Below are 13,021 nucleotides of genomic sequence, written 5' to 3'. Positions count from 1 at the left end.
CCTTCACGGCGTAGTGTGTTACCAATTGTTTTCTTAGTGACTATGGTCCCAGCTGCCTTGAGATCATTGACAAGAAACTCACGTGTAGTTCTGGGCTGATTCCTCACCGTTCTCATGATCATTGCATCTCCACGAGGTGAGATCTTGCATGGAGCCCCAGGCCGAGGGAGATTGACAGTTATTTTGTGTTTCTTCCATTTGCGAATAATCGCACCAACTGTTGTCACCTTCTCACCAAGCTGCTTGGCGATGGTCTTGTAGCCCATTCCAGCCTTGTGTAGGTTTGGAATCTGATTGATTGATTGCTTCTGTGGACAGGTGTCTTTTATACAGGTAACAAGCTGAGATTAGGAGCACTCCCTTTAAGAGTGTGCTCCTAATCTCAGCGTGTTACCTGTATAAAGGACACCTGGGAGCCAGAAATCTTTCTGATTGAGAGGGGGTCAAATGCTTATTTCCCCTCATTAAAATGCAAATCAATTTATAACATTTTTGACATGCGTTTTTCTGGATTTTTTTGTTGTTATTTTGTCTCTCACTGTTCAAATAAACCTACCATTAAAATTATAGACTGATAATTTCTTTGTCAGTGGGCAAACTTATAAAAAAATCAGCAGGGGATCAAATACTTTTTTCCCTCACTGTAACTATTCAACCCCCCAAAGTCAATACTTTGTAGAGCCACCTTTGCAGCAATTACAGCAGCAAGTCTCTTGGGGTATGTCTCTATAAGCTTGGCACATCTAGCCACTGGAATTATTGCCCATTTTTCAAGGCAAAACTGCTCCAGCTCCTTCAAGTTGGATGGGTTCTTCTTGTGTACAGCAATCTTTATGTCATACCACAGATTCTCAATTGGATTTAGGTCTGTGCTTTGACTAGGCCATTCCAAGACATTTAAACGTTTCCCCTTAAACCACTCGAATGTTGCTTTAGCTGGAAGGTGAAACTCTATCCCAGTCTCAAATCTCTGGAAGACTGAAACAGGTTTCCCTCAAGAATTTCCCTGTATTTTAGCCATCCATCATTCCTTCAATTCTGACCAGTTTCCCAGTCCCTGCCGATGAAAAACATCCCCACAGCATGATGCTAACACCACCATGCTTCACTTTGGGGATGGTGTTCTTGGGGTGATGAGAGGTGTTGGGTTTGCGCCACACATAGCGTTTTCCTTGATGGCCAAAAAGCTCAATTTTAGTCTCATCTGACCAGAGTACCTTCTTCCATATGTTTGGGGAGTCTCCCACATGCCTTTTGGCAAACACCAAACGTGTTTACTTATTTTTTTCTTTAAGCAATGGCTTTTTTCTGGCCACTCTTCCGTAAAGCCCAGCTCTGTGGAGTGTACGGCTTAAAGTGGTCCTATGGACAGATACTCCAATCTCCTCTGTGGAGCTTTGCAGCTCCTTCAGGGTTATCTTTGGTCTCTTTGTTGCCTCTCTGATTAATGCCCTCCTTGCCTGGTCTGTGAGTTTTGGTGGGCGGCACTCTCTTGGCAGGTTTGTTGTGGTGCCATATTCTTTCAATTTTTTAATAAAGGATTTAATGGTGCTCCGTGGGATGTTCAAAGTTTCAGATATTTTTTTAACCCAATCCTGATCTGTACTTCCCCACAACTTTGTCCCTGACCTGTTTGGAGAGCTCCTTGGTCTTCATGGTGCCGCTTGCTTAGTGGTGTTGCAGACTCTGGGGCCTTTCAGAACAGGTGTATATATACTGAGATCATGTGATACTTAGATTGCACACATGTGGACTTTATTTAACTAATTATGTGACTTCTGAAGGTAATTGGTTGCACCAGATCTTATTTAGGGGCTTCATAGCAAAGGGGGTGAATACATACGCACGCACCACTTTTCCATTATTAATTTTTTTGAATTTTTTGAAACAAGTTATTTTTTTCATTTCACTTCACCAATTTGGACTATTTTGTGTATGTCCATTACATGAAATCCAAATAAAAATCCATTTAAAGTACAGGTTGTAATGCAACAAAATAGGAAAAACGCCAAGGGGGATGAATACTTTTGCAAAGCACTGTACAACTAAGGGACAGATCAAATTTATGGGGGGTGGGGTGGTCCAAAATAGGGGAGGGTTGTCAAACTTGTTTTTTTTACTTTGGGGAGGTTTGTGTGTTTGTTTGTTTTTTGTTTTTTGGGGGGGGGGTCAGTGCATTTTTTTCCCCCTGGTTTACATTTTCTCGTATTGTCCCTATAAACAATGGCTTGACTTACTTTTGATATTACCCTAATAAAGTTTAGAAACATTTGTGAAGGTTTGGTATGGTGTGGCTATTATTAAGTTTTAGCTACTGCAGGCCTATGATATGAAGGCAGTGCGCCCTGATGCTCCAACAGTTGAACTTGAGGGGACAAAGACTGTTTCAGGCCTACCAGAGTTACTCCTATAATGTAACAATATCATGCTTATCTTTATAGAAAATATTCGGATTGAAAATGTATGAATTACCCTCCTTCTGTACCTCTATATCTGTATAGCAGACGCAGTAGCCATATGTCAAAAAGGAAAGCATGTCGGTGTCGTAGCATGCCACCAGCATATGTCTATCTCTCTGGGGTCAGGCTGAATCTTCTCTTCCTTTATATAGGCTATATTTTTAATAAAATATTAATATCATACAGTGGACACCTAAGCCTATAGGCCCATGTATGCAATGCCCTGATACATCTAGTGCTCAAATTTCTGACAGCTGAACCATGTGATGGACCATTATTGTTTTAGGAAAGTAGCCTAAAAACCAATTAAGAAAAGGCTATAAAGTTTTGCATATGCTACACATCGAAACACAATAAATTTTGTTTTTGTTATAGGCTGTTTTTAAGGACACGCAAATGTGGCTGATTTGGCCAACATCACTAGTTTTTCTGATGGCGCTGGCTGCGCCATGTTGGATCTGAATGCATATGGATGTCCATACAATTTCTCAAATGTCCTGTAAATTAAAATCTTCCTGTCATGTTGTCCAGCACCACATTTTCCTAAAGGAAACTCTTAAATGGCATATTGTTTTTATGAAGATTTTAGAATATTCACATGAAAATGTGTTGTTATTGGATGGAAACCTAGCTATAGACACCCTAAAGACTCTGGCAAGTGCGCTAGTCCAGTGTCACTTTGGTTATGCCTGCACATCATGGTTCACCAGCAGCCACAAACATCTAAAGAATAAGCTACCAGCCAAACAAGCTTGTAAGAATTGTACTTAAACTCCCTCCTCATACTTATCTGGAGGTAGAGCATGTTTTCATCTCTTTCTCTGTAATATGTCTATCTATGTAATTCTATATGTATATATGTAAAAAATTGGGACCACAATAGAAGTCCTCGACTTTATTGTGCAATCCCGGTCACTTAAAACAAATATTTGTGTATATATGTATTTTTTTAACTGACAAATCAAATCAAATCAATCCAAACTGTGCAGCGGCTAGTTGATGAATGTAAAGAGACATCTGTTACAAAACACAAAAATGTTTAATGACATTCGGAGAAGCCTTCGAATACTGGGTAAGCCTACAAGGTAGGGAGGGATGTATTTTCTGTTTGTCGAGATTGACATAGTCTATTTATTTTGGTGTTGAAAACGCAAACCATGATATCGAAGTGTCTGAAGACGGTATGCTTTTTTTATTGGTTGTGGTGCATTGGCACAGAAACCTGTTGGTGGGAAATGTGTTGCATATATTTTATATAATTTATAAAAATGGAAAATGTTGAAAATCTGATTCCCCTTTAGCTGATCATTGTCTGCAGCCGGATCTGATCGTAGTGTAATGAAACAGGCAGGGAGATTGAGCTCGTCTGTGGTGGTCGGCGAACCCTCAACCTTCTACCCTAGCCTGTAGCCCTGCGTGGCATCGACTGGCATGCTGAAGTGGCAAGGTTCATCTCGACGTTTATGAACACAGGGTCGCGACAGTTATTGTTATTTGTGGTCGTAAACATTATTTGGAGTTAATTCTATGAGGGTCGAGGGTGTTAAATTTATTTTACAGGGGGAGGGTCATGTGAAAATATTAGAAGCTTTGGCGAGGGGGGTGCCTTTTTTTATGACACCTTGAGTCGGACTAGCCCCTCCCCCCAGTACATTTTGATCTGTGTCTAACATTATGGAAGCACTCACTTACAAACTTAAAAGACCCCCATTGCGGTCTGTATATCATCAAGTTCATAGGCTATATTTCCCTTTCATTAAGTAGAACATGTCCACATGCGAAGGAAACAAATAACAGGCATCTAAACAGGGTATCTAGACAGAGTACTAAGGTGAAAATAGTAACCTTCTCGTGAGGCGACACACTGGAGGGGATCTGGGCCTGCTCGTTCTCCGTTAACCAGTTCCGTCGCGCTAGCTCCTCCCACTCTGCCTGCATCTTGTCCCAGAACTCTGTGTCTGACTGTGGAGGGATGGTGTTTTGAGGGAGGGAGAAAGGGAAAAGTGGGCGGATTAGTAAACAGAGGACTGATAGCTTTGATACTTTGAGAATGCTGCATCCCCCTGCCACAGAAATGTCACGTCCATCTCGCTCATTCATTGGCGGGTTGTGTAATGTATGGACTTCTGATGACTCATCACTATTGCATGCAAAGGCAGCGCTCAAATGTCAAAAATGTGCTTGACCTTTGACCTTTCAGTTGTTGACATTTCGGTTGATGAATTGATGTCCAGGAATTTGCAGTGTATGTGCAAAGCTCTAGACACAACAAACAGCCACCTTGATTGGCGTTATAACTACATATCCTTTGATACCAAACTAGCAGGTATGGAGGCCACACCTTTTCCTTAGGTCACACCTCCTTGTATTTGTAGTGGTGTAATGCTGACCAATTGTTTGTCATGGTTTTGAGTGGGAGGATGGAACTCAATTGCTCGATCATTCCTTGATAAAGGGAAAGATGTTTGAAAGAGGGAAGCTTTCTGGTCTGGGTCATTCTCCAGGTGCTGATTGTTACTGTTGTGATTCTAGCTAGTAGGTCCAACCCTTCAAAGGACTGCTGATTTTCTGTTCTCCAAATTATTTTATGGATCGCAAAGTGCCTTCAAATGAAAATCAAGTGGATGCAAAGAACTTCATTCTGGTGAGATCTATCCTTTAGTTTCTATCCTATAGTCGGAATTGGGCAAATACTGCATTACCATGTGTCTCTTGATTTACTGTCTTGGTAGTTATTCTTTTTTGGTATCATGGCAAAATGGGAGTTAAAGTACTTTTTCAGTTAGGACAGTCACAAAACACAAATTACATCAGATGCTTGTTACAAATTGAGGCAAGTATTGAATATCTTCATTTGGACAGAAACAGGTCATGGGAAGTGCTTGTGCTGAGTCTATTAGCCCTCACCTCACAGCTAAGGTACAGCATTAGGCCAAAGACCTCCAAGCGTGTCACTGTCGATAACTCCATGGGCCAGTGAGCAATGAGAAAAGTGAGAAAGATGACTGCTTTCAAAGAGCAAACGTTGCAGACACCTCCAGAAACCCCAAAAGAGTGCATTTCGACGTGTCTCAGCCTTGCCAATCAAATTCCTGCCAAGACTAATTTTACACTTTAGGCTACAGATGTCGGATCTTAATAATAATAATACTAATAATTAACTTGATCACTCTTGTCAGGGAGAATTTTCCTGCTGCATCAGGAAATTCAAATGAGCCTCGTGATTCCTTGAAAATGTGCAGCTCTCTTTATCTTCATGCGGGGGCAGGCGAGTCATTGGGATCAGGCCTGCTATCAAAATAATATAATATTATAGTAACATGAGATGCGCTGTAGCCTGCATAGGCTACTTGAACTGACACCTTATTATACTGAACAAAAATATAAACGCAACATGTAAATTGTTGGTCCCATGTTTCATGAGCTGAAATAAAAGATCCCAGAAATGTTCCATTCGCACAAAAAGCTTCTTTCTCAAAAATTTCGTGCACAAATCTGTTTATATCCCTGTTAGTGAGCATTTCTCCTTTGCCAAGATAATCCATCCACCTGACAGGTGTGGCATATCAAGAAGCTGATTAAACATCATGATCATTACACAGCACCTTGTGATGGGGACAATAATAATAATAATAATAAGTCATTTAGCAGACGCTCTTATCCAGAGCGACTTACAGGAGCAATTAGGGTTAAGTGCCTTGCTCAAGGGCACATCGACAGATTTTTCACCTAGTCGGCTTGGGGATTAGAACCAGCGACCTTTCGGTTACTGGTACAATGCTCTTAACCACTAAGCTACCTGCCGCCCCTAAAATGTGCAGTTTTGTCACACAACACAATGCCACAGATGTCTCAAGTTTTGAGGGAGCGTGCAATTGGCATGCTGACTGCAGGAATGTCCACCAGAGCTGTTGCCAGATCATTTAATGTTCATTTCTCTACCATAAGCTGCCTCCAACATCGTTTTAGAGAATTTGGCAGTACGTCCAACCGGCCTCACAACCGCAGACCACGTGTAACCATGCCAGCCCAGGACTTCCACATCCGGCTTCTTCACCTGCAGGATCGTCTGAAACCAGCCACCTGGACAGCTGATGAAACTGAGGAGTATTTATGTCTGTAATAAAGCCCTTTTGTGAGGAAAAACTCATTCTGATTGGCTGGGCCTATGCCTTGGCAGCGCCCCTGCCCAGTCATGTGAAATCCATAGATGAGGGCCTAATGAATTTATTTCAACTGACTGATTTCCTTATATGAACTGTAACTCAGTAAAATCGTTGAAATTGTTGTGTTTATATTTTTGTTCAGTATATTTTATTCTATAGCCTACAAACACCGCTTCCATCTTCCCTCAGGCAGCGATTCTAAATATTTAATATTCATTAAAATCCTCCTGCTGCAGGATTATTGTCCTCTAGCGATGAAAGGGGTCAAATTAAGATTCAACATCTGTACCAACCGACTCGGCTGCTTTCTGATTCACTGTCCCAGCCAGAGAGTGATAGTGAAAGCTATTTTGCTATTTCATCTCTTAAAGGGAAATTTCACCGCTGCTCGTTCACTGTATATGTCCATTTATATGTTATTAACATACAGTGCCTTCGGAAAGTATTCAGACCCCTTGACATTTTCCACTTTGTTACGTTACAGCCTTATTCTAAAATGGATTAAATGGAACACTGAACAGAACAGCGCCGGAGAAGATGGCTGCCGTTTTACAGCCCTCTAACCAATTGTACTATTATGTGTGTTTTTCCGCGTTATTTGTAATTTATTTTGTACATAATGTTTCTGCCATCGTCTCTTATAACCAAAAAGAGCTTCTGGATATCAAGACAGCGATTACTCACCTCGTATTTGGACGAAGATTTTTTCTTCAACGAGGCGGCCGCGAAGGATATCCTACAGACACCCGACAAGGCCCAAATCCCCGTCATTCGCGTGAGGAAGAGACGGAGATATCGTGGACGTAGGGTGGGGTGCCTTGTAAGGATCCGACGGCGAGCGAGTAAACTGCCTCTTCCATCAATCCTATTAGCCAATCTTCAATCATTGGAGAACAAATTGGATGACCTAAGATTACGGTTATCCTACCAACGGGACATTAGAAACTGTAATATCTTATGTTTCACCGAGTCGTGGCTGAACGACGACATGGATAACATACAGCTAGCGGGCTATACGCTACATCGGCAGGACAGAACGTCTGACTCCGGAAAGACAAGGGGTGGCGGTCTGTGTATATTTGTAAACAACAGCTGGTGCACAAAATCAAATACTAAGGAAGTCTCGAGGTTTTGCTCGCCTGAGGTAGAGTATCTTATGATAAGCTGTAGACCACACTATTTACCAAGAGAGTTTTCATCTATATTTTTCATAGCTGTCTATTTACCACCACAAACCAATGCTGGCATTAAGATTGCATTGAATGAGCTGTATAAGGCCATAAATCAGCAGGAAAACGCTCATCCAGATGCAGCGCTCCTAGTGACCGGGGACTTTAATGCAGGGAAACTTACATCCGTTCTACCTAATTTCTACCAGCATGTTAAATGTGCAACCAGAGGAAAAAATACTCTAGACCACCTTTACTCCACACACAGAGACGCATACAAAGCTCTCCCTCGCCCTCCATTTGGCAAATCTGACCATAACTCTATCCTCCTGATTCCTGCTTATAAGCAAAAACTAAAGCAGGAAGCACCAGTGACTCGGTTAATAAAAAAGTGGTCAGATGACACAGATGCTAAGCTACAGGACTGTTTTGCTTGCACAGACTGGAACATATTCCGGGATTCTTCAGATAGCATTGAGGAGTACACCACATCAGTCACTGGCTTCATCAATAAGTGCATCGATGATGTCGTCCCCACAGTGACCGTACGTACATACCCCAACCAGAAGCCATGGATTACAGGAAACATCCGCACTGAGCTAAAGGGTAGAGCTGCCGCTTTCAAGGAGCGGGACTCTAACCCGGACGCTTATAAGAAATCCCGCTATGCCCTCCGACGAACCATCAAACAGGCAAAGAGTCAATACAGGACTAAGATTGAATCGTACTACACCGGCTCTGACGCTCGTCGGATGTGGCAGGGCTTGAAAACTATTACAGACTACAAAGGGAAGCACAGCCGCGAGCTGCCCAGTGACACAAGACTTCCAGACGAGCTAAACCACTTATATGCTCGCTTCGAGGCAAGCAACACTGAAGCATGCATGAGAGCACCAGCTGTTCCGGATGACAATGTGATCATGCTCTCCGTAGCCGATGTGAGTAAGACTTTTAAGCAGGTCAACATTCACAAGGCCGCAGGGCCAGACGGATTACCAGGACGTGTACTCCGAGCATGTGCTGACCAACTGGCAAGTGTCTTCACTGACATTTTCAACATGTCCCTGATTGAGTCTGTAATACCAACATGTTTCAAGCAGACCACCATAGTCCCTGTGCCCAAGGACTCTAAGATAACCTGCCTAAATGACTACCGACCCGTAGCACTGACGTCTGTAGCCATGAAGTGCTTCGAAAGGCTGGTCATGGCTCACATCAACAGCATTATCCCAGAAACCCTAGACCCACTCCAATTTGCATACCACCCCAACAGATCCACAGATGATGCAATCTCTATTGCACTCCACACTGCCCTTTCCCACCTGGACAAGAGGAACACCTACGTGAGAATGCTATTCATTGACTACAGCTCAGCATTCAACACCATAGTGCCCTCAAAGCTCATCACTAAGCTAAGGATACTGGGACTAAACACCTCCCTCTGCAACTGGATCCTGGACTTCCTGACAGGCCGCCCCCAAGTGGTAAGGGTAGGTAACGACACATCTGCCACACTGATCCTCAACACGGGGGCCCCTCAGGGGTGCGTGCTCAGTCCCCTCCTGTACTCCCTGTTCACCCATGACTGCATGGCCAGGCACGACTCCAACACCATCATTAAGTTTGCCGACGACACAACAGTGGTAGGCCTGATCACTGACAACGATGAGACAGCCTATAGGGAGGAGGTCAGAGACCTGGCCGTGTGGTGCCAGGACAACAACCTCTCCCTCAACGTGAGCAAGACAAAGGAGATGATTGTGGACTACAGGGAAGAAAAGAGGACTGAGCACGCCCCCATTCTCATCGACGGGGCTGTAGTGGAACAGGTTGAGAGCTTAAAGTTCCTTGGTGTCCACATCACCAACGAACTATCATGGTCCAAACACACCAAGACAGTCGTGAAGAGGGCACGACAAAGCCTATTCCCCCTCAGGAGACTGAAAAGATTTGGCATGGGTCCTCAGATCCTCAAAAAATTCTACAGCTGCAACATCGAGAGCATCCTGACTGGTTGCATCACCGCCTGGTATGGCAACTGCTTGGCCTCTGACCGCAAGGCACTACAGAGGGTAGTGCATACGACCCAGTACATCACTGGGGCCAAGCTTCCTGCCATCCAGGACCTCTATACCAGGCGGTGTCAGAGGAAAGCCCTCAAAATTGTCAAAGACTCCAGCCACCCTAGTCATAGACTGTTCTCTCTGCTACCGCATGGCAAGCGGTACCGGAGTGCCAAGTCTAGGTCCAAAAGACTTCTCAACAGCTTCTACCCCCAAGCCATAAGACTCCTGAACAGCTAATCATGGCTACCCAGACTATTTGCACTGCCCCCCCACCCCATCCTTTTACGCTGCTGCTACTCTGTTAATTATTTATGCATAGTCACTTTAACTCTGCCCACGTGTACATATTACTTCAACTACCTCAACTAGCCGGTGCCCCCGCACATTGACTCTGCACCGGCACCCCCCTGTATATATAGCCTCCCTACTGTTATTTTGTTTTACTTCTGCTCTTTTTTTCTCAACACTTTTTTTGTTGTTGTTTAATTTTTACTTTTTTGTTAAAAATAAATGCACTATTGGTTAAGGGCTGTAAGTAAGCATTTCACTGTAATGTCTGCACCTGTTGTATTCGGCGCATGTGGCCAATAAAAATTGATTTGATTAAAAAAATTTCTCTGAGCAATCTACACACAATACCCGATAATGACAAAGCGAAAACAGGTTTTTAGAAATGTTTGCCACTGTATAAAAAACAGAAATACTTTATTTACATAAGTATTCACTCTTTGCTATGAGACTCGGAATTGAGCTCAGGTGCATCCTGTTTCAATTGATCATCCTTGATGTTTCTACAACTTGATTGGAGTCCACCTGTGGTAAATTCAATTGATTGGACATGATTTGGAAAGGCACACAACTGTCTATAGAAGGTCCCACAGATGACAGTGCATGTCAGAACAAAAACCAAGCCATGATGTCGAAGGAATTGTCCGTAGAGCTCTGAGACATGATTGCGTCGAGGCACAGATCTGGGGAAGGGTACCAAAAAATGTCTGCAGCATTGAAGATCCCCAAGAACACAGTGGCCTCCATCATTCTTAAATGGAATAAGTTTGGAACCTCCAAGACTCCTAGAGTTGGCCGTCTGGCCAAACTGAGCAATTGGGGAGAAGGGCCTTGGTCAGGGAGGTGACCAAGAACCCGACGGTCACTCTGACAGAGCTCTAGAGTTCTTCTGTGGAGCTGGGAGAACCTTCCAGAAGGACAACCATCTCTGCAGCTATCCTCCAATCAGGCCTTAATGGGAGAGTGGCCAGAAGGAAGCAACTCCTCAGTAAAAGGCACATGACAGCCTGCTTGGAGTTTGCCAAAAGGCAACTAAAGACTCCCAGACCATGAGAAACAAGATTCTCTGGTCTGATGAAACCAAGATTGAACTCATTTGCCTGAATGCCAAGCGTCACGTCTGGAGGAAACCTTGCACCATCTCTACGGTGAAGCATGGTGGTGGCAGCATCATGCTGTGGGGATGTTTTTCAGCGACAGGGACTGGGAGACTAGTCAGGATCGAGGCAAAGATGAATGGAGGAAAGTACAGCGAGATCCTTGATGAAAACCTGCTCCAGAGTGCTCAGGACCTCAGACCCTAAGCACACAGCCAATACAACACAGGAGTGGCTTCGGGACAAGTCTCTGAATGTCCTTTAGTGGCCCAGCCAGAACCCGATCAAACATCTCTGGAGAGACCTGAAAATAGCTGTGCAGCAACACTCCCCATCTAACCTGACAGAGCTTGAGAGGATCTGCAGAGAAGAATGGGAGCAACTCCCCAAATACAGGTGTGCCAAGCTTGTAGCGTCATACCTAAGAAGACTCAATGCTGTAATTGCTGCCAACAGTGCTTCAACAAAGTACTGAGAAAAGGGTCTGAATACTTATGTACTTATGTAAATGTGATATGTTTATTTTTAATAAATTAGCAAAAATTTATAAAAACCTGTTTTTGCTTTGTCATTATGGGGTATTGTGTATAGATTGAGGGGGGAAAAAACAATTACATTTTAGAATAAGGCTGTAATGTAACAAAATGTGTCAGATCATGTTCGGGTCTCTGATTGGACATAAGTCATAAGAAAATAGAGAATTTCCTAACTACACGCAAATACGAACGTTTCTGCATCTCACCTGTAGAAAAGGGCCATCTGCGTTTCCTGGTTTTAAGCAAACCACAATATCCAGAATTTGGTAACACTTTACCATAAGATTCTATTTGTAAAGGGTTTGTAATTACGTTAGTTATTTAATCATTTGTAGATGCATTATAAACCATTAAATAGTGTGCTAGCCATACAGTGCTTGCCAAATAGTTAGTCACTATTTACCTCCAGCTATTAACCATTTATAAATGCACTTACAAATGTGTATAATATTGAACCCTTATGTACCATCATGCAACCTTATTTTCAATGGTTGCACAGTTAAACAATAGTTATTTTCTCATTTTTGGGTGTAATGCATCGTTGCTTTGTCCCAGGAACAGAATTGGTTGGTTTTCAGACCAATGGTTAACTCCCATAATGTCTCTTGCACAGGAGGTTGGTGGCACCTTAATTGCGGAGGAAGGGCTCGTGGTAATGGCTGGAGCGCCATTATAGGAATGGTATCAAATACATCAAACACATGGTTTGATGCCATTATTATTCCATTAGCGCCGTTCCAGCCATTATTATGAGCCGTCCTCCCCTCAGCAGCCTCCACTGGTGTCTTGCCCCACGTTTGAAACCCTGATGATGCATTAGTACACTTATTTATTCCAGGAATTAAGGCTTCATCTCAAGACATTATTGGTGTGCATTTATAAATGGTTAATAACGAAGGAAATATTGGCTCACTATTTGGCAAACACTGACCAGTTATTGCACTATTTTGACCAATGCGATATAACCATTTATTAATGGTTTATAATGCATTTACAAATGATTAAATAACCGTAATTATAACCCCTTTATAAACCCTTTACAAATGGAACCTTACTGTAAAGTGTTACTCAGAATTCATAGCGATTTCAGGACGTGGTACCGCACCTGTCGAGGTGGATCCGTTTGAGAATGGGTGTCAACAGGTAGCGAACGTTAATCACTGGACCAGCCACCCCTTCATAGAACATCGGCTTGTGAAGAACAATTTATTTATATTTTTGTGACGACAACAACTGTAAA

At 43.0% G+C, this 13,021-nt stretch overlaps 1 protein-coding gene across 1 annotated transcript in view; it reads right to left on the bottom strand.

Annotated features, from left to right (window-relative positions):
* pex5la (peroxisomal biogenesis factor 5-like a) overlaps positions 1-13,021 on the bottom strand; it is a gene marked incomplete at both ends in the record, with an annotated part of 291,726 nt that overhangs the window by 18,747 nt on the left and 259,958 nt on the right. The window contains one exon of the mRNA XM_084163646.1: positions 4,305-4,421. Coding sequence (XP_084019772.1) covers positions 4,305-4,421 — 117 coding nt within the window. The remainder of the gene's footprint in view (positions 1-4,304; positions 4,422-13,021) is intronic.

The sequence above is a fragment of the Coregonus lavaretus genome, assembly GCF_964263955.1.
Source record: "Coregonus lavaretus genome assembly, chromosome: 6".
Classification (NCBI taxonomy): Eukaryota; Metazoa; Chordata; class Actinopteri; order Salmoniformes; family Salmonidae; genus Coregonus; species Coregonus lavaretus.
Note: the sequence above shows the minus strand (reverse complement) of the source record. Positions and strands in the feature narration are given on the sequence as shown.